The following is a 22270-nucleotide window of genomic DNA, read 5'->3' as shown; positions in this document are numbered from 1 at the left end:
GACAATACACATCAATCTGGACAACTCAACCTACTATTCTAGTACGGGACCAAGCTCAGATTTAGAAATCTGCCACTCCCATGATTTAGAGGGAAACCTACCACTCCCACGGTTTAGTGGAAAACTGCTGCTTTTTGTTTAGTAAGCCTGGATCCTGCCTCAGGACATTGCATCATCAGTATGAGTTCTAGGGTACTCACCTGTGGATGCACAGACAAAGCCAGACCCCTCTTGTCCGAAATTATGATTGTAATGATGGTCTTCAAGATGGTGGCCAAGAAGGTGTTCACCCCAAACACTAGAGCGCACAGCTCTTTGGACAAGGAGGTGGCAATCTGGAAACTGAACCACAAGGTGTTGCATTAGAACGAGAAGGCAGAACTTGAGCACTAACGTTATTCAAGTGCAAACATAACCAGGTAGAAAGCTGTACATAAATAGAAGAAGGATTGTAAAACAGAGATCATAATTAGCAACTAGAGAGAAAAGTCAAACAGAAAAAATGGGTCCACAGAGCCTTCAACAGGTCCTTAAGGCAGCAAGACCTTCCAGGAATTGGTGAAACATCTTTAGCATGTTCAAGCACAGAATGAAGCAAACACGTGGGGGAGAGGGCTCACTTCAAAATGTGCAGAAATTATCACTACAACCTGGTGCACTGTGCAACTTGCACTTGTACCATGCACAAGCAAAACATATACTATGCACAAATGCTGAAAAGAGGTAAAATGTTCTCAAAATTGCAGAGGTATGCCATACAAATCCCACGTAGCATACCTAGCAGTGCACTGTGCACAAACCGCTAAAGAATATCAGTACCACAAAAATTGTACACACAGATTATTATTATTATGGTATTAATTGCACAGGGTGTCTATTGTAATCCAATATTACAATGCATGGCCTGTGTACAATGCAGTGCAGAAACACGACAGAGTGACAACCATGCCCTAAACACAAATACCATGTAGGACTACTGACTTGCAGTCCTAAGCGGGTGACCTTTAAACTATACTCACGCAGGTTATGTAAAGTGATCTCTGCACGCTTCAGTGACACATGATATCAATTGTGCTCACACTGGGAGCATCAGACAAAATCCCCAGAGTGAGCAAATAAGAGTGTTGAAATTAAGCGTCATGGCTTGAAAAGGATTCATGCAGAAGAATCTCACTGAATTACGTACGCTTTATTAGCCAAGACTTAACATATTAACATGTTAACTCTTTTGGAGTCTGCCAGGGTAGACAGTGAAATGCCCATTGGGGGGTCATTAAGAGTACAGCGTTGTGGTAAAAACGGCAGTAAAGGGGCAGTAATTCCGTTACCTCCACATTACCGCACTCTGCCGTATTACATATTTGGCAGTCAGGTGGAGTATTTTACTCCAGCAAAAGGCTGGAGGAAAACCTGCTACGCTACCACAAATATTACCACCAGTGATAATTCTGCCAAAAGCCCTATGGAGTCCTATGGAATCCAATAAATGAGGACTATCACCGCCTACCACCACTTTTATTCCAGCGGTAAATCCACCAGACCAAGTGCCAGTAACGGTAATTCTGTTTCGCGGTAGTTTGGCGGAATTACCGTTGAACCAAAATTAACGCCAAGCACGTAATGGCCCCTATTGGATTTGTTTGCACCAAACACTGCAGGCTCCATGTTGCTAACCTTGTAGAGAGGGCAAGAAATGTTAGCCAGCAGAGAGAGGTAGTCTTATGGTGGAGAAAATATGACCTAATTGCAAAGAAAAGGGGGCGGGACGATGGGAATGAGATCTCCTATATGAAAGCAGCATTTTGGGGACAATTAATTTACTTTTGCCACCACGGAATAGCTGCATCTGGCTATTTTCCCCCCATAATAGTCATATGAGTTCTTCATATATGCCTTAACAGATTCCCCTGGCTTCCAAGTGCTGTAATATTAGCTATTACCAGATTTATTTGTAGTCAACTTATGTACCTCAAAAGGGTGAAGGGCTGAGTCAGCCGAGACGGGATTCTAACTTATAAAGAGCAGGGTCACCTCATGCCAGAAGCAAGTGGCGAATTGGTGGGATAGCCCCACTGACCTGTCAAACCAAAGCAACAGAAGGTAATATATAGCTCATGCACAACCGTAGACTATTGGCTATATTTCAACCTGTACTGCACTAGAGGATACTGCCTTTGTACTGACACACAGAGAGTAGGGGATGACATTGCTCGAGTACTAGCATGCAGAGAAGTAGAAGATGATCTTGCTTGAGCACAGAGCAGTATGTAGGGTGATGTTTCTGAGGTGAGAACAGATTCTTGGGTAACCCATTGCTCAGAAGTAGAAGAGGCCATTGACTGGGTACTCAGACAGGGGACAGGAGAAGGCAACGGTCTCACAGTAATCACATGGAGTAAAATAAAGGGTGGAAACTAGGAAACTTACATGGCGATTGGTACAAGGAACTGATAGGTGCCCCTAAACAAGACGTAGCTGAAGTAGCACACCCAGATGTTGCTTGTGGTGTTCATAAGGAAAAGAAGACCAGCTTGGAAAGCTGTGATCAGCCCAATTACCAGCTCTGACCACAAACTCCAGCGAATCTTCACATATCCTGCTGCAAACGAGGCAATGGCTCCTGTGGGGACGAAGGCATGGAGAAAGGAATTGGTCATCAGCCATTTCTGTGTATTTGCCAACAATACACACAGACACACAGATGGCCCCCGTCATATATATTCCACACCATGTACATTGGACGTTCGAATATAGATACCACTTAATATGAGGAAATATCCATGGATGAAGATTTATGGACACTTGGCCAGATTGTGTGCTGGAAACATGAAGAGGGATTTATGTACTCTATCTAGGACTGTATTTGCTTGGTTAAATATTTATTTCGTATAAACACACATTCCTGAATAATCATTTAATCCGAAAGATAAACATTACTGTACTTGACATGAGAATGTCCTCAAAAGAATTTGTTTTTGATCCGTATTTTACATTTCTAGACCACATATAGGAAAACCCTACTCTTCAAACCCATTTTCTTTTAAAGTTTAGTTTTTATTGGCATTTAAAGACATAGTCCACAATAAGGAATTTTTGAATACCTCATAACAGGATGTCATCTCCCTAACCCCGCCCTCCTACCCCCCCTTCCCATTGTCGGCGTGTTCGGGCAGCGTTAAAAAATTATTCATTGCACAGTCTCAAGGGTGGCGACACATGAGTCAATCTAAAACAACAATCGCCTGACTTCAAATAGATTTAGATATGGATTGGCTCCCTCCTCTGGACAGAGAGCCATTGTAGACTGTGTCACTCCCTTTCCTCAATGGCTAGGCACGGACATCCTCCATCCCTGCCATCAGCAGACCCCATTCCTCCAGATAAGACCCCAAGTAATGGTTGACAATGGCCATCAACTTCTCCATCACCATGATGTTACAGTTTCTGTTGCCACTCTCGTCTCATGGGGCACCCCCCTGCTCTCCATGTCTGTGCTATAGCCAGTCTCCCAGCACTCAGCATAGCCTTGCATACCCTCGGCAGCCTGTACATTCCCCGATACATGGCCAGGATCCCCAACAAAATCTGGAGAGGGTTCATGCTCAGCTGGACCTCTGAGTATTCCTTAATCCAGCTAAAAGCCAGAAGATGGGTATTTTAGGGCGGGTGTCACCAAATGTGCGAGAGGGAACCCACCTGGCCACAGCCCCTGGGACCCATTGGAATGACCACCGGAAACATGCGTGAAATCTTCAATGGATCTGTTATACTTTGAGGTGGGATTAAGAGATACACAGGCTATCGTGCCGTTTTTTAAGCACACTTTATTTAACCAGCAAGCAAAAAAAAAAAAAGAACAGATAGTTAAGGATACTGTAGCGTGGAGAGATCCTCAAGTTGGAGGTATGAGACTCCTCCTGGAACCAGTCAAGTCTACTGCTGTTGGTATGGTGAACGAAGAAGGTAATTACAACTATTCCTGGAACTTCAGCAACCGGCATAAAAGTTTGTTCTGATTAGGAATACAAAATAACACTCTAATATGAAAATGGAAGCCTTTCTATGTATTAACTCTGCTTTGCTTTTGTGGTGTTCTGGTTTCTAGGAGTCTCTTTTGTCACTCTCGTTCTATTGTTGGTATGAGACTCTTTATCTTGGGCTTCCTGCTCAAAGCTCACTCTCACAGCAGTTCTTTTGTTGACTTGGACTCATAAAATATAACAAACAACACTCTTCTCAACAGGCCTTCTTTGTTATTCACGGTTCTTCCTATGACTGTCTGGAAAACTTCACCTTTTACGTCCTCTTCGCGTAAACGTTGACTTTGCTGGAGGGGCCACGCCTCCCTGCGTCCTTTCGACTCACTGTTTTGTGTTAAAGTTACGAGCCGCGTTGGTCTGACAGCTGATTAGCCCCTCCTGCCTTGTCGGTGTCTTCGGAGGTGATGTCAGTTGCTAGCTGACAGACTTGAGCTGATACGCTTTGGAGGCCCCTCCTCCCCGTCACACCTTCTGTTATGCAGATCTGACAGGGAGTACTCAATCAGCTGTGGGGAATCGCCTCTTTTCGTTCTCCACGTATGGCGATGAGAACGGCACTTATGTATTATGCAGAACGCTGATCAGCCGGCCCAGGCTCCCTTACCTCGTTCTCCTTCTCCACCTGGATCTTCGTCGGACTGGGCTCAAGTGAAATGGACCTCTCTCCGCAACTGGTGCACTTAAACTTTTTACTGAATAAACTTCTAAATTGGCGCAATGGCGCACATAACTTCGTTCATCCCTCCACTAGTACGCCCATTGGTAATGGACGTCTTTTTCCTTTTCTTCCTCCGTGGTTTCCTAGCAACCAAATACAAAACAATTTCCTGTTTGAGGAAAGGACCAATGCATCTTCCTCCCAGCATTTTTATATACAACCATATCCATAGATTTAAGGTTATCAATACAATAAGCTTGCCCTTACGATGGTCATTGGACCCCATTACATACCTCCTCTTCTGGGCCCTTACGCTCAGGAAGGGTATTAGCTCTTGACAAAAAATCAGCCTGGGCCAGTAAGCGACCTGGCTGTTGGACAGTCTTAAAAGAGGAAGGCTGGAGAGAAAGGAACCACCTTAAAACCCTTTGATTTGTGTCTTTGTTTCGGGCTAGCCATATCAGCAGAGCATGGTCCGTCACCAAGGTAAATTCCCTTCCAAGAAGGTAATATCTCAAAGTCTCAGTGGCCCATTTAACAGCTAGACACTCTTTCTATAGTTGCGTATTGCAATTCGTGTGGAGGTAGTTTCCTGCTTATGAATAAAATCGGCCTATCTTTTTCCCCTTGATTTTGAAACAAGACTGCACCGAGGCCAGTCCCTGAAGCATCCGTATGCAAGAAGAATTGGGCACTGTAATCCGGGCAATGTAGTATGGCTTTATCTGTCAGTGTTTCTTTCAGGGAATTGAAGGCTTTCTCCGTCTCCTCAGTCTGCCATCCCTTTTTTGAATGAGAAGACTTTTTCAACAGATCGGTTAGAGGGGCGGCCTTCATAGAGAAATTAGTAATAAATCTCCTGTAGTAGCCCACAAACCCCAAAAATGCCACGACCTGTCTGCCATTTTCCGGAAATTGCAATTTGCGAATCGCCTTTAACTGCTCCTCCTGTGGCTTGACGACTCCTTGTCCCACATAATACCCCAAGTACTTGGTATGACAGTTGACTACATGTTTTTTTGGGATTGACATGTAGACCTGCTTGTTTTATTGTATTAAGGATGGCTTCCAGATGAGCAAGGTGGTCAGACCAAGACTGACTGAACACTATAATGTCCTCCAGGTAAACAAAAACACATCGTGTTCATGACCCTTAATAATATGGTTCATTAACCTTTGAAATGTAGCTGGCGCACCATGAAGACCGAAAGGAAGAACTGTATACTGATACAGTCCTGTCGGAGTGGCAAACGCTGTTTTTTCTTTATCAGGGGGATGTAAGGGAATTTGCCAATAGCCTTTTGTGAGGTCTATCGTCGTTAAAAACGTCGACTTTCCAAGATTATTAAGAAGGTCTTCAATCCTTGGCATCGGATAAGCGTCAAATTTCGAGACTTCATTTAATTTCCGAAAGTCCATACAAAATCGAACACCCCCATTCGGCTTTGGCACCAATACTAACGGTGAGCAGCAATCACTATGGGAAGGTTCAATTACTCCTAAGTCTAACATTTCCTGAACCTCCCGATTGATTGCTTTGCTTTTTGCTTCTGGAATTCTATACAGCCTTAGCCTTACAACCAATCCCGGTTTTGTGGTGATGTGGTGAAAAGTAAGGTTGGTCTTCCCAGGTAGCGAAGAAAATATATCTGAATATTTCCTCAACAATAAGGACAGGTCTGTCTTCTGAAATGAAGATAGCTCCTGGTTAATATTAAGGCTCTCTATTCCAGTTCCCTTTTTAGCCTGAGGAAAGAGTTCTTCCTGTAACTCACCATGATTAATCATTGCCAAAGTCTGAACCGGATCTACCCATTTTTTAAGCAGAGTTATATGGTAAATTTGCAATGGAATTCACTTTTCGGGTTGCCTCACCTTGTACGTCAGTGGACCCAGGACCTCTTCGATTTTGGAAGGACCTCTCCAGGCTGCCAACATCTTAATTTTCAGAAGTAGGCAACAACACCAAAACCTAGTCACCAACTTTAAAGCTTCTGAGGTGAATGTTCTGATTATAGTATTTCTCTTGACTCCCTTATGCCTGGAGTAGGTTATCCTTAGCGATGGCCTGTAGCTTCTCTACCCTCTCTCGTAATTGGCAGGCGTACTCTGAAAGAGATATCTCCTGTGATGGTTGTTCTTCCCAACTTTCCTTCAGTATGTCTAATAAGGTCTGTACAGGTCTACCAAAAGAGAGCTCAAAAGGAGAGAAAGGGGTTGAAGATTGAGGGGTGTTTCGGAGGGTTAGCAGTATCCAGGGAAGGACTCTATCCCCAATCTCTTTTCTCTGGTGTAGCGGTCTTTCTCAACATCTGCTTAATGGTCTGGTTGTATCTATCCACTAAGCCATCGGTCAGAGGATGATATACTGCTGTTTTCAGATGATCAATTTTCAATGTCTCACATACTTGTTTAAGTACATTAGAAAGGAAATTCGTCCAACGATCCGTTACCACTTCCTTAGGAATTCCTACACGACTTACAAAAGGGATCAGGACGTCACAGATCTGTTGTGCGTTGGTTGACTTTAGTGGAAAGGCTTCAGGGTATCGTGAGGCATCATCTACTATTACTAGGATATATATATGGCCTCTTGCCGAAGGGTCTAAGGGATCTACCATATCCATGCCTATGTGACTAAAGTGCTCTAGGACTAAAGGCATAGACTGTAGAGGCGCTTTTCTTACGTTAGCTCTATTCTTTCTTTGACATTCTTCACGAGCTTGTCAAAATTTGACTACCTGGTTATAGACTCCTGGCCAGTAGAACCTTGATAAAATCATTTGGGCCGTTTTTTCGGTTCCCAAATGTACTTCGCCAACTTGTACATGTGCCACTTCCAACACAGTTTTGCAAAACTTATTCGGTACTAACAACTGTTAAAGTTCCTCATTGTCTTCACTCTTAGTGACTCGATAGAAAAGCCCATTCTTCTTTATGAAGTGAGGACCTTTTCCTGTTGGGGCCTCCATGGCACGCTCTCGAGCATACTGTAATGAGGATCCAATTCCTGTGCCATACGAAAACTGTCTCCTTCCTCATCTAATTTCCAATCTACAGCTAACGGTAGGACATTTTTCACTCTCCAAACACTTTTAAGGATCCTCTTGCATGACTTACTCTTTTGTTGTTTTTCCAGCGGACTAATGATTTCTTGGCCGTAAAACGGGGAACTTTCTAACCAGCTCTTCTCTATATTCTTGATTAATCTCAAAAAAATAGGTACATCCGATCCAACTAGCAAAGGTTCGGGCAATTTCGGTAAGACTGCCGCTCTTATCCCTATTCTCTCCCCAGCCATCTTTATCTGTATTTCTTTCGAAGGATATGCCTTTATATCTCCATGGAATTGGAAATTTCACCTACCAGATCTGAGGAAACAGCTGTTTGGAGGCTGCCAGACTTCACCAAGGCTCGTGTACATTTTCCATCTACCTCTGCATCACATGTATATACATACTGGGCTTTGTTCAACGTAGGCGGTTCTTGGTATTCACCGTCATTCAGGGCTTCCAATACACTCACATTCATCGGTTCACTTTTCCCCCTTTTTGGACAAAGTCTGGCTAGGTGGCCCCAGTCTCCACACTCGAAACATTGTGGTCCCCTAATAATCCCCGGCATTTGTTTCAGATTAGATGGGCCTATATTTTCTGAATCTGGTTTCCTCATCATGGAATTCGGCCATCTGGACAGGCTCCCCGGCTTATTAGTGGAGCCTGAAGAGGTGATGTTGGATCGGAGGTTACTAGTTTAAGACAGTAGTCGGCCGTGCCCCGCTTTCTGATAGGCGGAGGCAATGTCAACTGCTTCCGCTAACGAGGGTTGGTGGTGTTGTCTGACCCAACGTTGTACCAGGATGGGCAGTGCTTCTACAAACTGCTCTAGGACAATCTTCTCCGCCATCTCTTGAGGGGATGAGGTGGCTGTTTGCAACCACTTCTCCGCGAGTGCTTTCACCGTGTAAAATAACTGTCTGGGAGTCTCGTCGGGTAACAATTTTATTTCACAGAACTTTATTCTAAGTTTCTTCATCATGACCCAACCTTTCTAACACCACTCTCTTCATATCACCGTAGTTGGTATCAGGGGTAGGGTTCGCAGCTTTGGATGTGCTTTGCATTTCTCCTGTCATTAAGTATGACAATATAGTGGCTCCATCTCTCTGAGGGCCACTGGGCATTCCTTGCTACACGCTCAAAATTCACAAAGAAATGTGCATGATCTTCACCCGGAGTGTATTTCTGCAGAATGGAAGCAGGTACTTGTGAGGTGTTTCTCAAACTAGTGACTTCCAACAGTTGTGCTTGTTGGACCTGCAAGGCTTATTGAAAGGCTAACCTATTTGCTTGTGCCTGTTGGCTCTGGAGCTGTAGAGCTTGTTGCAGCAAGTGTTGTCCCTCACTTAAAGTTTTTATGAGTTCCTCCATGGCGTACTCTTATCCCACCGCTGCCACCAAATGTTATACTTTGAGGTGGGATTAAGAGATATGTAGGCTATTGTGCAGTTTTTTAAGCACACTTTATTTAACCAGCAAGCAAAAAAAATAATAATAATAAAAAAAGAAATCGAAAAGGATACGGTATCCGGTTAAATTCTTGAATACATATTTTCGAAATGCCATTTTTTCGAAAACAAAATGGCGAAAACTTTTTTAGAATTTTTTTGTTGTTTTATGTTTGTTTAGTTAATAAAAAAAAGTGTCAAAAAACGGGTTTGTGGGGTGAACCCCCCCATTAAACATTATTTTGGAAAAAAACATTCGAACATTTTTTTTTTCAGCTAAATTGTGTCGAGAAAATGGCATTCGAAAATATTACATTTGAAAATATCACCATATACCAAAGGATACTGTAGCGTGGTGAGATCCTCAAGTTGGAGGTATGAGACGCCTCCTGGAAACAGTCAGGTCTACTGCTGTTGGTATGGTGAATGAAGAAGGTAATTACAACTCTTCCTGGAACTTCAGCAACCGGCATAAAAATTTGTTCTGATTAGGAATACAGAATAACACTCCAATATGAAAATGGAAGCCTTTCTATGTATTAACTCTGCTTTGCTTTTGTGGTGCTCTGGCTTCTAGGAGTCTCTTGTCACTCTCGTTCTATTGTTGGTATGAGGCTCTTTATCGTGGGCTTCCTGCTCAAAGCTCTCTCTCACAGCAGTTCCTTTGTTGACTTAGACTCATAAAATAAAACAAACAACACTCTTCTCAACGGCCTTCTTTGTTATTCAAGGTTCTTCCTATGACTGTCCGGAAAACTTCACCTTTTACGTCCTCTTCGCCTAAACGTTGACTTTGCTGGAGGGGCCCCGCCTCCCTGCGTCCTTTTGACTCACCATTATGTGTCAAAGTTACGAGCCGCGTTGGTCTGACAGCTGATTAGCCCCTCCTGCCTTGTCGGTGTCTTCGGAGGGGACGTCAGTTGTTAGCTGACAGACTGGAGCTGAAACGCTTTGGAGGCCCCTCCTCCCCGTCACACCTTCTGTTATGCAGACTCTCACCATCTGACAGGGAGTACTCGATCAGCTGTGGGGAATCGCCTCCTTTCCCTCTCCGCGTATAGCGACGAGAACGGCAGTTATGTATTATGCAGAGTGCTGATCAGCTGGCTCTGCCCCCTTTACCTCATTCTCCCTCTCCAGCCTGGATCTTCGTCGGACTGGGCTCAAGTGAAATGGACCTCTCTCCGCAACTGGTGCACTTAAACTTTTTACTGAATAAACTTCTAAACTGGCGCAACGGCACACAACTTTGTTTAGACCTCCACTAGTACGCCCGTTGGTAACGGATGTCTTTTTTCCTTTTCTTCCTCCGTGGTTTCCTAGCAACCAAAAACAAAACAATTTCCTGTTTGAGGAAAGGACCAACGCATCTTCCTCCCAGCATTTTTATATACAACCATATCCATAGCATTAAGGTTATTAATACAATAAGCTTGCCCTTACGATGGTTATTGGACCACATTACAGGGTCCCAATGCCACCCTTGTAACATCTTAAAATTGTGCTCCATGGTAGAGGTGAAGAGGTTGCAATGGAACGGGATCTGGAAAATCTTAGCCCAGAATCTCCTTCCCCACAAGCTCCACCCAAAACCTCTTCAATGTATAGTTCCCGACCTCCGGGGTAGAGACCAAGAATTTGTATATGCTCGATAGGGAGCCCTTACGGCCAGCAGAACCATCTAATCATCTCTCAGGGCTGAGATCCCGCAAAACCAGGGTAAGGCACCTCGAGTTCCCCCTTTAGTATTAGGTATTCAAAGATCGTGATCCTGTCCCGTCTTGTCCCAGGCCCTCCTGCACCTTCCCGAATCTCCTGAAGTGACCCTGCTCAAACAATTGGCCCACCGCCTCAAGCCCCTCATCTGACCATTGTTGTGCAAACTTCATCCCTTGCCTTGCCAGACTGAATGGGGATCCCAGACCGACGCCAAGGAAGAAGGCCAGGACGAAAATGCTCTATTAGCTCCACTGTCCCTCCAAAGGTTCCACAGAGCACCCAAAGTAGGGTGTTCCCTAGCTGCAGCCAGAATGTGGACATTGGGGACCCAGAGGTAGTCCCTCACCTTCAGTGGATGCACTACCAAGTCTTCCAGGTAGGTCGAATACGTTCGCAGACCCTCCCTCGAGTGCTCCACCAACACCCTTAACTGGGCAGCCTTGTAGTATAGGTAAGGTATAGGAAAGCCAAAACCACCCTGGTCCCGCAAGAGTGTGAGGGTTGCCCATTTCACTCTCTGCCTCTTGTTCAGCCATACCCATTTCAAGAGTGCACCTTTCAAGTCACTCAAGAATGCCGCAGGAAGTCTTGTTGGGAGGGCAGAGAACAGATACAGCAAGCGGGGGAGGACATTCATTTTTACAGAGGTCATTCGCCCATACTAAGAGAGAGTTAGGGGTGCCCACCTTTTAAGGTCCCTCTTTGATCTTTGCTAGAATTGGGTAGAAATTGGCTTGGACTAGCCCAGCAAGATTTCTCAGCAAGATTTCCCTGATCTTCCCCCTTAGCTCATCCTCTTGAGCTCTGCGTACTTTCTTTTTTGGGCCCCTATGCTGATGAGTACCCTTCGCAAAGTGGCCTTGAAGCCTTCCCAGAGAGACTGCTTCCCAACCTTTCTATTGTCATTAAAGGAAAAATAGTCCGTAATTTCCAACAATATTGTATGAGAGAGATCCTGTCCTTCAGCAAAAAGTAATTGCAGCGCCACCCTCCAGAGGGTCTCTGACCAAGGGAGTTCCCTAACCACCACTGGGACCATATCATGGTCCGACCATGGGACCGGTATGCCGCTCGACTCTCTAACTTGGGCTTTCACCTCAGTATCCACCAGTATCAAATCAATCCTAAAGAAGTAGATATGGACCGCCGAGAAGAAGATAAAGGGTCTATCCCCTCAAAACCCCCTCCCTCCGCTAGGGCATCTGTAATACCCAGCTCCTGTTTGATTTTCCTAAACCTTCTGGAAGTCGCTTTGCCTGGGTTGTAGCCCTCCCATCACCCATCCTCTTGAGATCTCTGACCGGGTCTAAGACCATGTTAAAGTCTAAACCCACCCCCCACCACCAGTCGGCCCTCCACAAAGAGCCTCAGCTCGTTTTTGACACCCTCCCAAAATTCCACCGTTAGGGGCATAGAGCGAACACACTATCATCCTTTTGCCATACCGAAATTCCTTAATTAACAGAAATCGATCCCCCGGGTCCTTCTGTATCCCGTCCACCACTAGTCCCAGCCGGGCCGAGAGAAAAATCGCAGCGCCACTCTTTCCCTGCTCGAAGCCCCAACAACCTCACTGCCCCATTCCAGCCGCAGGTGTGGTTATTTCCCCCTCAGTCAGTGCTTTCTTGTATCATGAGGAGATCTAACTTGGCCCTTCAGAATTCTGGCATGGTCATCGATCTTTTATCAGGAGAATTAAGTCCTCTAACATTAAGAGAGCCAATCACCAGGTCACCCCTGAGGTCATGATATTTTTCCCCAAACCTCGCCTTGACACCTTTGCTTCCTGGGACATGCTAGATCATGTCGCTGAGCACGCTGAGCCCCTTGATGGGCTGTTTCCCCAAATTCTACACTAAAAGAGGCTTTCACCAGCCCACTCTCCCCCTTCCCACCCTCCCCTCTGGCAACCGATACTGACACACTCCCCACCGCCTTCCAGTATAGGATCACTAAAAAGGTTGCGAGTCACCAGGACTCACTTCACAAACACCTCCCTGTTCTTGAGCCCCCTCATGAGAAACTTCAATATGACATTTCCTTCAATCCCCGCTCTCCACGAGGATACTCCCTTGCCCCCCCCCTCATGTTTCCAAGTCAGGGGCATGTGGGGCCTCTCAGCGGGGTGTTTAACTTTTTATACTTGCGGCCCCAGCCATCTTGTGTCTCCCCGAGCTTGATGCTCGGAGCCGCGAGTATCCCACGAGTTCTTCAGACACTCGATTTATGTCGCCCTCCATCGCTAGCTGGTAAGACTGGCCGTCATATTCAAAGTTCAAGGAGAAAGGGAACCCAAAACTAATGTGCCCCCTTGTCTGTCACTTATTTGGTGAGCATGCCACCCATTCCTCTCCTGGTGAGGGTGAGCACCAAAAGATCCTGGGAGATGGCGATCTGAGTCTCGTCATAGTTGATTGGGCCCACCTTCCTAGCTCGATCCAGGACCTTTGTCCTCTGTTCATAATGAAATCTCAACAGCACCAAGCGAGGATCCCTGGTACCATCCCCCGCTCTGTGTGCTCGATTAATGGTAGGTTCATCCATGGCATCGTTGCCGAACAACGTACAGATCAACTCCCGAATGGCTCTCTTGATGTCGCCCTCTGTTTCCACCCTCTCTTTCTGGGAAGCCAACAACACCTAGGTTGTTCCGGCGTGGTCTCCGCTTCCCCCCTTCTCCAGGTCAGCTGGCCTCATCGCTGTCTGGAGCTCCAGGGTGTCCATTGAGGACAGAATGGCTTCCAGCCCTTGAATCTAGTTTTCCACCGAGAGGAGTGTCTGATCCATTTTGTACAACCTCTGGTCAAGGGCTGATCTGATTCCCCCAATATCCATGAGGACCGCCATGTCGGACTTTGCGGCAGCCGTGTCACCCTCCATGTCGCCTCTCGGGGGTGCAGGCTGCTCTGGCCATACCCCACCCACAAACTGGTACCTGTGCAGGGGAGCTTTCCAGCTCATGGGCCGGGGGGTGTCGCCCCAGTGGCAAAATCTCTGTGGGCCACAGTGTTCTCCCTCTATGCTGTTGCACTGGTGTCTCCGGTCGGGTCTCCTCCTCTTCCCTGGGGGCTCCGGCCGCCCAGAGGTTGACCTTTCCCCCTCTTCTTGTTTGCTAATGTCGTTAGGAGGGGGTTTCCAACACCAGTCAAGGCCTACCTGTGTCCTCACGTGGGCCCCCTCCCGATGCGTAAAAGGGGAGACTCCTCTGCCTCTTATCCCTCAGTAGCAGGGCCAGTAGATTTGGTCAGCGAGGATCCCTCTCCTGGCAATGTAGTGTGTCCCTTCATGCATCCAGGGCCCAAACCACTGGATGGGGGCAGAGTGAATTATGTGGGACCTCGCCAGGGCCTCTACCTCCCACTGGCCGGCAGGGTCTCCTGCTCCTCCTTACTGGCACCCCGCAGCCAGGGGACTAGCTGCTCTCCCCTGGGGGCCAGTGACAACACTCATGTCCTGCACCTTCCTCCAGTCTTCTCCTCAGGCCACCAGTTGGGGGGGTCTTTGCGGCACCCCTGGGCCACCGGGGCGACAGGAACCTCAGGGGCCACAGAGACAAGGCACTCACCCTGCAGTGGGCACTGCAAACACAAACCCCTGGGCCCGTGTCCAGCCGCTTAGTGGGCCTCACTGGAGGGAGTCTCCCTGCCCTCTTCACAAGGAACACCAAAGGCTACAGTGCCAGCCCCTCCTCCAGGGCTGCTCCGACTCTCCTGAGCATGCCTCCTACTATCAGGGCTGTGGTGCCACGACCCAGAAGCCCCCCGGACACCAGAGCTGGCGGGGTGCACAGTCCCACACTGACACCCCGCCACCCCCAGACCGCTGCAGCCTGGGCCCTGCGTGTCCGGTCCTGGCTCACCGTCACGGCCCTAGGAGCTCTGTTTCTCCCACCTCTGCTTTCCATGCAGCTAGCTCTGTTGTTTCTGCTCTGAATCGTTCCAAACTTTGAGCGAGAGCACCCGGGCATTCACCCCACGGGGGCCACCAATGAAATCAAGGTCTGGGGCGAAGTGGGGGGCTCAAGTCACTTTGCTTCATGCTGCTGCAGAGCACACAAAGGTTAGCGTTCCTCCACGCGCTCTCTGGTGGCCTCCCTTCAAACCCATTTTAATACTCTTTCTTTAAGGGCATGAGGATGGAAATGGGGAGGAGGGATTGGCAAAGATAACTGGGGAAGGCAAGAGCTGGAAGGATATGGAATAGCGGATCAAAAAACATGTCTCATGGCGTCGCACATTCTACTATAGAAAGTCAATCACTAAAAGTTTGTCTTACTATGACAGAAAGCACTCTTTCATGAGATTCCCAACACTCTTCGTATCCTCATGTTTCCCCCATTCTTTGTGTGTCCACATTGTTCGGGCATCTCCATAGTTCCACACCGTATAATCGGTCATCTGTCCCAGATCGCTTGGCTTTGCTATCCCCCATCCCCCCTCCATACTCCCATGCGATTTTCTAGCCCACTCAATGAAAAGGATTTTTGCTCTTGCATTCACCTTCTTTGGGTCTCTTCATATCACGGTCCCTGTGATGGGCCAGTTGCTGTGAAGGCACAGGTTCATCTCCACTCTGTCCGCACTTTCTTCCAGGCTGCCCATGAAAAGGATCATTTCACTGCTCTCTTCCGATTCTCGAGGTTTAGGATATTTAACAGTACCTCTCCGCCCTTTTCTGAATGTCGCCAGAACAATGGAAGCCTTCCTGTGTGTTAGTATCAGGAAGATCATTTGCCACCTGGGGCGGAATCATGAGCAGGTGGCATGGTCTCACTTCTTTACCTACACAAGATAGTCAAGGCATTTGAGACTTCCTTTACCAATGGGAAAACCTTGCCACCATAATTGCTTCACTTGCCTGCATCCAATGCTCCAGCCTTCTAACTCACCAAGAATTACACCATTTGGTTCACCTGCAATTCACCATGAAAGGCCAACAGTACACAGGTCACGTAACCACCTCTGAAACCTAGTGTGACTAATTGGATTCTGCTCTGCAGGAGTACGGGGAGTAGTACGGGTGAAAATGTCCACTCAGCCCTCACACTTCTACAAATCAAGAGCCAACGCAATCATAAGGCACAGTTCAGAGATATACCTCCTTCACCCTATGTGGTTGCATGGGCCGGGGGAAGGCTATACTCATAAGAGGGGCGTGAATGTGATCCGTACTGACCCAAACAACACAGTAACGCAGTCCGAAATAAAGGGAATGCCTAATCAAGTTTCTATAAAATTATATATACTTTAATCAAACACACCAGCTGCAATAGAACAATTTAGAAAACACTGTACAAAACCGATCCCTGTTCAAAGAACAGAGAAGATGCAACAGATAGAATGTAGCACTCCGAATACAGAGGTGATAGGCAAATTATTAACCACAAATAGGATATGTCTTTTGGTAAAGAAATGTGCAAAAGTTACCTAACCAGTCGCTAAGGCCCAAACGGGCCAACGGCAGTGCTTTAAGTGGCATAGGAAATTGAGGGCAGGGGCGGGGGTGCTATAAAGTGCTGCGGAACAAACATTTGGGAGTGAAGCCTAAAAAAGATTGTGTCCACCTTCAAATCCCAAAGCCTTTAAAAGAGGAGGGTGGAGACCGCCACGGGGCGCGGAGCATGCTGGACGTGTAAGACCAGCGCTCCTCCACCACCGCAGGGCCTAGCATTTCGGCCCAATCCCCGGCCGGGAGTTTGGAGTAGCGCTGGCGAGGGCATGAGCCCCGTGGGAGTGGCCCAGCGAGTTGTGCGCTCCCCAAAAGCCAACACGGCCTGGACTTAAATCGGAGCCCCGGTCGCAGAGCGGCAGAGAGGACACCCTCCAGGAGGCCGCGCAACCGAGCCCCCAGGGGCAGCTCGACCCACAGTGCCCCCGGCCACTGAGAGACCCGCTGCGGAGCTTGAAGCCACGATACGCCATCCCCGCAGCCGCGGCCCAGGACTGGAGCTTTGGGGGCTCCCCCCCACCCATAGCCTCGAGAGGACGATGCCGGAGCACGTCCCCTGCTGTGTGCGGATGCCGCACTGGCCCTGGAGCACATCCCATGCGGTGTGCGGATGCCGCACGGGCCCGAGGGCGGGCGCCCCCACCACCAAGAGCGACTTCAGTGTGGGGCCTCCAGGCGGTCCCTGGGTGATCTCCACCGGCGGCACATCGGGAGCTTCTCAATCCGCCTCCCGCACACGGAGGCCCACATGGAACAAAGCCTACGGAGAAGGAGCCCAAGCCTAGCAAACGGGCCCTGCGGGCACAACGGACATGTGGCGGGCCCTGGAGGAGGCCGGAAGAAGGTGAGGAGTGCAGGGGGGAGAGCTGTACTGTGAGGCCCAATTGATGGTGGTTGGCCCCCCACCCCCTCTATGGTGCCCTCCGGGCTCGGGCCAGAGTAATCCACCACACAAAGTCAATCTGGCCTCACCCCCTGGAGGATTGCGGGTTCCTCTGGGACATTGCAGCGGTAACGCATCTGGTGAAGCAGGCCTCAACCGCAAATACTGCGCCCCTGGAGAGGTCCCGGGCCACCTCCGGGGCCCCCCCCACATGCAAGCTTGCCACCCCGGAAGCAAAGGGAGACCAGGACGATAAGGGGGAACTTTAAGACAGGGTAAGGTGCGCCTGCATATCACCCTCACTCCAAAGTGCACCTAGGGGACAGAGCCGTGGAGCAGGCCCAGCCCATGAGTGCAATCCGCTCTCTCCAATGCTTCCGCCGGTCCCAAGCACCCCTCATTGAACAGCAGAGAGACACCATGCCTTCAAGTGCTGACCCCCGCAGTGCTAACGAAGGACGACCTCAAGGACATACTCCAGGAGATTAAGGCAATCCGAACGGACATACAAGCCTCAATAGTTGATCTCAGGGGAAGAGTGGATACGCTGGAAGAAAAAAATGGAGGGAATGGAAAACAACCACCTCCAAACAGACCTGTTGGACATGAAGTACGAAGCGATGCTAACAGATTTAGAAATCAGAGAGGAGGACATAGTCCTGAAGATGGACGATTTAGAGAACAGGGAACGCCGAAACAATTTGCGCATCACGGGTGTGACCCAGCAGAGAGGCGAGAGGGCCGCAGACGTGGGAAGGAAAGTCCAAGGCCTCATTAACCAACACTTCGCACTCGAGGGGGGCAAGGAAGTCCAGCTGGAAAGAGCTCACCGAGGAGGAGGCGGAGCGGGGGGCGGCCCAAGGTCCATCGTTGTGCGCTTTCTCCGCTACAGAGGGAAAATGGAGGTCCTCGAGAAGGCTGGAGAGCTTCTTATTCAAAGGAGACACGATTAGAATTTACCAGGACTTCTCGGCCCTCACACTTACCCGCAGAAGAGAGTGTCGCCCACTCACGCAGTGGCTCACCAGTCAGAACATAAGATACAGGTGGTCCTTTCCATTTGCCCTATCGATCTAACGTGCTAAGTGGAATATAGAGTGACTAGCAGCAAGGAAGCATCCCAAGTGCTGCAGGTACTCAAGGGTGATACCCCGGAGGACGAAAACGAGAGGAGTGTACAGGCGACCCGGACACCAGGAGGGAACCGAAGGAAGAGGACAAAGGGCAGAAGGAAATTTAAGAAACTAAACACCCCCACAATGGAAGCCGAAGAGGATTAAGTGGAAAAAGGTTTGCCATTAGAGAAACCTAGAGATTGAGTCAAGCAAACCCCGGACGCTGAGCTCTTCAAGGGAACTGTGGTGAATGGACTCGTATTCACCCTGGGGGCTTGCCCGTTGGCAGGCGTCACAAAGAGGAGGGAGAGGGGGCAGGAGGTAAGGGAGGGGGTTGGGGTTAGGGATTCTTGGGATCAACACAGTCTCAAAGCCACATGGGAATGCGGCAGCATGCATATGTCCGTGAAGAAGGTGCACACAAGGCAAGGATCCAATGGCAGTCAATGAAAATAGGGGCCGGGTTGAGTCATTGAGGACAGGCTCACTCAATGTAAAGGGTCTGAACTCCCCAGCAAAGCACTCCCTCTTGGAGAGGGAAATGAAGAATGCTAAATTGGATGTTCTTTTTGTCCAGGAAACCAGAACGGTTATGGGGGAGGAGAGGGCCATCCCGGGAGCACAGGTGGGCCAGTCCTTCTTGGCATCCGCCCTCACAAAGCAGGGCAGAGTCGGGATCATCCTACAGAGAAACCAGAGGCTCACAGAAGTATCCAGGTGGGGGAGGGAGGGGAAGGGAGGACGGTAGAGCCATGGTCATATCGGGTAACCTGCACAACTCCAGAGTCTCCCTAGTAGTCATTTACTGTCCCAATGTGGGCCAGGCAGAATTTCTCAAAGAGGCAATGGGAGAGATAACGGGCAAAGCTGAGGAGCTCCTATTACTGGGTGGTGACTTTAACATGTGGGCAAATCGGGAGCTGGACCACAGTGGAGAGGCCATCCCGCTAGGGGAAATATCAGGACCTGATGTGGGGCTATGGGCTAGTAGACACATGGAGGGCGCTACATCCGGACGGAAAGGGATATACCTTCTATTCAGCGGTTCATGGTACCAGAACGAGAATAGACTACCTCTTCATAAGACACACATGAGCAGAGTGGAGTCTTGTGACATCCGCCCAGTTAGCTGGTCGGACCATAATATGGTCTGGGCAGACCTCACCAAATCAGGTCTGAAGCCCAGGGAATCCCTATGGAAATGCAACAACTTCTTTCTTAGGGATGCAGTCTTTAAGGAGGAGATGGGAAAGGCGATTAACGAATACTTCGAGCTGAATAACACGGGCGAGGTTAACAGACACAGTATGGGAGGCGGCAAAGGCAACCTGGAGAGGTATATTGATTGGAGAGGGGGCTTCCAAAAAAAGGACCAGGACTCTCCTGGCCCATAGGCTACAGGCAGAGATAATAGCACTAGAGGGATCTGAAGGGAAGGGTGACGAAGAGAGGGAAAGGGATCTGGGTGATGCAAGAGAGAAGAGGCAAGAGCTGAGAGAACTGGAGATGGGCAAAATCATAGCGGGCCTCCAACACCTGCGTCAAAGGTATTTTGAGAAAGGAGATAAGGCTGATGCTATGCTGGCGGCTAAACTCTGGGGCCAACGGATGGATAGATGGGTGGCAAGGATTTCAAGCGGGGAAGAGGGAGTAAGAACTGATCCCGAGGGTATAGTGGAGGAATTCGCTGGATTCTACAAGACTCTTTATGGGAGGGAAGGAGAGGTGGAGGCGGAAGCGCTTGGAGCATACCTCGGAGGAGTAACATTGTGTAGTATCCTAGCATCATATATGCTATGTTGTGCTGTGTGACTATGTGATTGAGTAGTGGAGCTCGGAGTGTTGGTGCGAGGCCTGGAATGGTGCGAGTTTAAGGATTCCACAGAGGACGGTTGGGGACTGGCAGGGAGAGAGCCAAGGGAAGCAGAAGCACATCACCTCATCTCCTATCTTACTTTCCCACTGTAACCTGTAACATTAAAGAAGACTTACCTTTTCTACAATACTGGCTCTAGTGTGGTTCCTGAGTATTCCTGCCTGTGTCATACCACACCAAGATACATCACATTGCCTGTGATCGAACCCTCAGAGGCATTAGCCTTAGACGCCCCAATAACGGGAGAGGAGATACTCAAGACAATATCGGGACTCAAGCTGGGTAAGCCCGTGGGGAAGACGGGTTCACTGCAGGCTTTTATAAGGCCTTTGGGGGCCTGCTGGCGGGGTTCCTGGCGGGCCTATTCACCAACATTATGATGACAGGGAGGGCACCCGTGTCTTTTGGCAAAGCACTGATAACGGTGATCCCGAAGGAGGGCAAAGATCCAGCAGACTGCCGGTCATACAGACCAATCTCCCTCCTGAATGTGGACGCAAAACTGTTCACCAGGATTATAGCCACGAGACTGGACAGCCATATGCCGGTACTCATCCACTCCGACCAGGTGGGCTTCATACAGGGGAGACAGGGGACGGACACCCTCCGTAAAACCCTGCATCTCATGAGGGAAGCAGCTCCGAAGGGGGACAATCCTGTCTTGGTGGCCATCGACGCCGAAAAAGCATTCGACAGGGTGGACTGGGGGTTCCTACACGGAGTCCTTGTCAAATTGGGTTTCGGCGAGGGAATCAGACGAGCCATTAGGGCCCTATACACAGACCCTTCAGCTAGAGTTACGTTAATGGGCGCCTGTCACATATATTTAGCCTCCAAAGGGGGACGAGGCAGCGTTGCCCCCTCTCCCCACTCCTGTCCGCTTTGACCATGGAAATACTTGCAGAATATCTCAGACGCTCCCCGACGGTCCGCGGTATTGACGTCGGAGGTCGGACCTTTAAACTCGGCCTTTATGCAGACGACATACTGCTCCACCTGAGGGAACCTACTAGATCTGTCCCAGCCGCCCTGCGGGTTATCGAACGCTTTGGTCACTTCTCAGGTTTCAGGGTAAATATAGGCAAGTCAATGATTTTCCCCTTTGCCCCAGATACAGATAGGGACCTGACAGAGTTGACTCCTCTGGGTCTTCAAATTTGCACCGAAGAGATAAAATACCTGGGGATCAACATCGTTCGGCCCCATGAGGACTTAAGCCAGGCAAATTACCCCCTGCTTTTTGACAAATTATTCAAAGACATGGGGAAGGGGGCAAATCTCGTGGATGGGAAGAATAAACGCCATAAAGATGAATCTCCTCCCCAGGGTCCTGTATGTTTTCCAGATGCTCCCCTTTGAGGCCCCAGAAGCACTCCTTAAAGAAGCCAAAAAGCGCATAACGAAATTCGTATGGCAGGGCCAGAGACCCAGAATAGGATACGAAACCCTCACCCTCCCCAAGGATAGAGGGGGGGGGGGTCGCCCTCCCAGATTTGCAAACTTACCACAGAGCAGTCCAACTCAGGGCCCTGGACCCCCACCTCAGAGAGGATCCCAACAAGCAATGGGTTTTTCTTGAAAACTCCCTCCTGAGCCCTGTCATGGTGGGCGAGTGGTTATGGGTCCCAATGTCAAAGCTCCCAAGACGAATCAGGGAACACCCGATACTAGTAACAATGTGGAAGGTGCTGGAAGGGAAAGGGACACGGAGAGAAGGTGACCACTTGGCCCTCCCCCCTGAGCCACATCTGGTCCACACCAGTTTTAGAAGAAATCCCAGGCCACGAACACCATCAGTCCTGGTTTGACACGGGCCTTTGCAGAGTTTGTCAGCTGGTTAGAGAGGAGTCCTTTATAAGTATCCAGGAGCTCGAAGAGGCACTGGGAATAGGCAGGCTCTCCCCGCTCCTATACCTAAGACTTAAGGGAATTCTAATGAAACCAAAACTAAAGCCCTATTTACAAAGAAAACTCACTCCAGTCGAGAAAATCTTAGATACACATGTAGTAATGAAAGGGCTCAT

General features: G+C 48.8%; 1 protein-coding gene across 7 annotated transcripts in view; it reads right to left on the bottom strand.

Moving 5' to 3' along the window:
* The window catches only part of SLC19A1 (solute carrier family 19 member 1), a 405409-nt gene that overhangs the window by 4270 nt on the left and 378869 nt on the right, over nt 1-22270 (bottom strand). For all 7 annotated transcript variants that reach the window (XM_069616071.1, XM_069616069.1, XM_069616066.1 and 4 more), the window contains exons 4-5: nt 2428-2620; nt 201-342 (exon numbers count right to left, since the gene is read on the bottom strand). In XM_069616071.1, the coding sequence (XP_069472172.1) occupies nt 201-342; nt 2428-2620 (335 nt within the window). The remainder of the gene's footprint in view (nt 1-200; nt 343-2427; nt 2621-22270) is intronic.

The sequence above is a fragment of the Ambystoma mexicanum genome, chromosome 9, assembly GCF_040938575.1.
Source record: "Ambystoma mexicanum isolate Mex_15411 chromosome 9, UKY_AmexF1_1, whole genome shotgun sequence".
NCBI classification, from domain to species: Eukaryota; Metazoa; Chordata; class Amphibia; order Caudata; family Ambystomatidae; genus Ambystoma; species Ambystoma mexicanum.
This window is presented reverse-complemented; position numbering and strand designations above follow the sequence as displayed.